Source organism: Otolemur garnettii, unplaced genomic scaffold (genome assembly GCF_000181295.1).
Source record: "Otolemur garnettii isolate 467f Iridium unplaced genomic scaffold, OtoGar3 scaffold00174, whole genome shotgun sequence".
Classification (NCBI taxonomy): Eukaryota; Metazoa; Chordata; class Mammalia; order Primates; family Galagidae; genus Otolemur; species Otolemur garnettii.
In genome coordinates this window covers 3,090,684-3,093,271 of record NW_003852569.1, presented here as the reverse complement: position 1 = coordinate 3,093,271, position 2,588 = coordinate 3,090,684, and the positions used below count along the sequence as shown (strand labels likewise).

The 2,588-nt window shown below is 40.1% G+C and overlaps 1 protein-coding gene across 2 annotated transcripts in view; it reads left to right on the top strand.

Annotated features, from left to right (window-relative positions):
- The window catches only part of VPS45 (vacuolar protein sorting 45 homolog), an 82,557-nt gene that overhangs the window by 12,744 nt on the left and 67,225 nt on the right, over nucleotides 1–2,588 (top strand). For both annotated transcript variants that reach the window (XM_003800414.3, XM_023519404.1), the window contains exons 5-7: nucleotides 932–1,000; nucleotides 1,117–1,254; nucleotides 1,698–1,808. In XM_003800414.3, coding sequence (XP_003800462.1) covers nucleotides 932–1,000; nucleotides 1,117–1,254; nucleotides 1,698–1,808 — 318 coding nt within the window. The remainder of the gene's footprint in view (nucleotides 1–931; nucleotides 1,001–1,116; nucleotides 1,255–1,697; nucleotides 1,809–2,588) is intronic.

Here is a 2,588-nt window from a genome sequence, read left to right as displayed (position 1 = left end):
AAAAAAAAAAAAAAAAAGAAGAAACATAAGATCATTTTGAAGTAGTATTTGAAATTCAAGGATGTTATGGAAGTGTAACAATGGAAGTGTGAGTATGCAACAGGACCTCTGACATGCCTGACAACTGCACACATTCATGCTAAGTGTGAGATGCACAGTGCTGTGTGTGACGTGCACAAAGGAAGATCCAAGAGTCCTCACATAGCAACAAGTCCTATTCTGGTGTGGTGTCGGAACAGCATACACACTTTCCATAGAGTCTACCTAACAATATGCATGTGAGACAGGAGTCAGCAGAATAAGTATATGATGCGTTCTTTTTTTTTTGGCTGGGGCTGGGTTTGAACCCACCACCTCTGGTACATGGGGCCAACGCTCCACCCTTTTAAGCCACAGGCGCCGCCCATATGATGCATTCTTAAAACAGCAAAATGGAAAGTTTTCACCCCAAGATAACTGCAGGAACCAAGACGTGAGCACCCATCTGGATGAGAATTTGCCAGGATGATGAATAGGACAAAGGTGCCCTTGAGTTTCCCCCACGTTCTCCTGATTTAACAGCCCTTCACTCCTGCCTCTGGGGGCCCTTATAGGATGTGGTATGCCTAGAAAACAGGCTACATTGGCGGAACTTCAGGAAGAAATTAAAACAGCTCGCACAGAGATGCCAGTAGACACTTTGGTCAATGTTGCTCAAGCAGTAGTTTGTCATAATCAGAAGTGTATGGATGCTGATGATGACCACGTTGGCATGTCTTATAATTACAGAAGTGAAATTGTATTCATCTTTTGTTATCAGTATACTGAGCATTACAATTTCGATAGTTTTTTCTTTTCTTAAAGTGTATTTACATGTTTTTGGCGCCCTCTATGTTAGTGCTTGATCCAATTGTGGTTCTTGGAGTAACTGTTTTTGATGCTTGATTTGCAGGAATTTTATGGTGATTACATTGCCGTGAATCCACATTTGTTTTCCCTCAATATTCTGGGTTGCTGCCAGGTATGGAAGGGAAGGATAAAAAAAAAGTTAATTTATAAATTGAGAGATAATTCACCAAGTAATTCAACTTGTAAGAAAATGCAAATATTTTCTCTGAATATGTTTTTAACAAAAAGGGTCGAAATTGGGATCCAGCCCAGCTTTCTAGAGCAACTCAAGGACTCACAGCTCTCCTTTTGTCTCTGAAGAAGTGTCCCATGATTCGTTACCAGCTGTCATCAGAGGCAGCAAAGCGACTTGCAGAGTGTGTTAAGGTATGGCATTCCCTGCCAACGGTCCCAAAACATCAAGGCAGTTACTGTTCAGTCATGTTTTAGAAACTAAAGGAATAACTAAGGAGATGATTATATGTTAGGTGTACTGACAAAGAGGTAGGTATATGTAATTTAAAACAAAAAGTAACAAACTACAGCCAAGATTCTTAAGTTTAATGCAAAAAACATTCATAAGCTATTTAACTTTTTACTTGCTCCTATTAAACCACTTGTAAAATAGAGTTTCAAGTCCTTACCTCTTAAACTTGTGAAGTTTTTGAACTTTGCTTCTGAACCTTGTGAAGGTTTTTGAAACCTTTTATGGAACATCTATGCGGAAAGAACTATTGCTAAATGTGGTTTTTATGTATTAATTTTATCTTTATATCATTTCTGTCTCCAGCTAATTGGTTGACCAAACCATCTTTCTTTCTCGCCCTCAGCAAGTGATAACTAAAGAATACGAATTGTTTGAGTTCCGGCGGACAGAGGTTCCTCCGCTGCTACTTATTTTAGATCGCTGTGATGATGCCATCACCCCATTGCTAAACCAGGTGCAGAATCCTTTGTTAGCACAACAGAAAGATGACATTGAGTGATAGTCATCAAAATGCAGGTTTAGAAGGGAGAAGTACAGTCCGTTTAATTGCCTCCTTATTCAGCTTTTCTTGGTCTGCCTCGTCTCCTCTCCCTTCCCTAGTCATTGTAGCTTTTTCTTCTGCCTCTTCCTTCCTATCCCTTCCTGCTACTCTCCTCCCCCAAATCAAGGCAATTTCTAAACTCTTAGATGCTAATTTCCAGTATTTCCTTCTGTCTGATACTTTATATCCTTACTGCCGTTTCCTTGGGAAGGAAGGACATGGGGTAGACCCTAATCTGTTGCAGGAAAATTGAAATAGTCATTTACTTGATTCTCTACTTTTAATTTCTTCTCACTCAGATGTATTCCACAGACACAGTGTTATTAAATTACTTTTTCTAAAGCACAGGACCAGTCCTTTTGCTTTTGGCTTAAATATCTTCATTGGTTCCCATTTGCCTACTAGGTCAAAAAACAAACTCCTGAACTTGGCATCCAAGAGCCTTCACTATGTGGGCCAAACCTCCTATAAAACCTGTGGTTTACTGCTATATGCATATGCCACATGGTTTCCTGCCATCACGCTTTTACTGTGATCCCTGTCTAAACTCTGGAATTTAGCAATTTTTTTTCTTTTTCTTTTGAGACTGAGTCTCAAGCTGTCTCCCTGGGTAGAGTGCTGTGGCATCACAGCTCACAGCAACCTCAAACTCTTGGGCTTAAGCGATTCTCTTGCCTCAGCCTCTGGAGTATC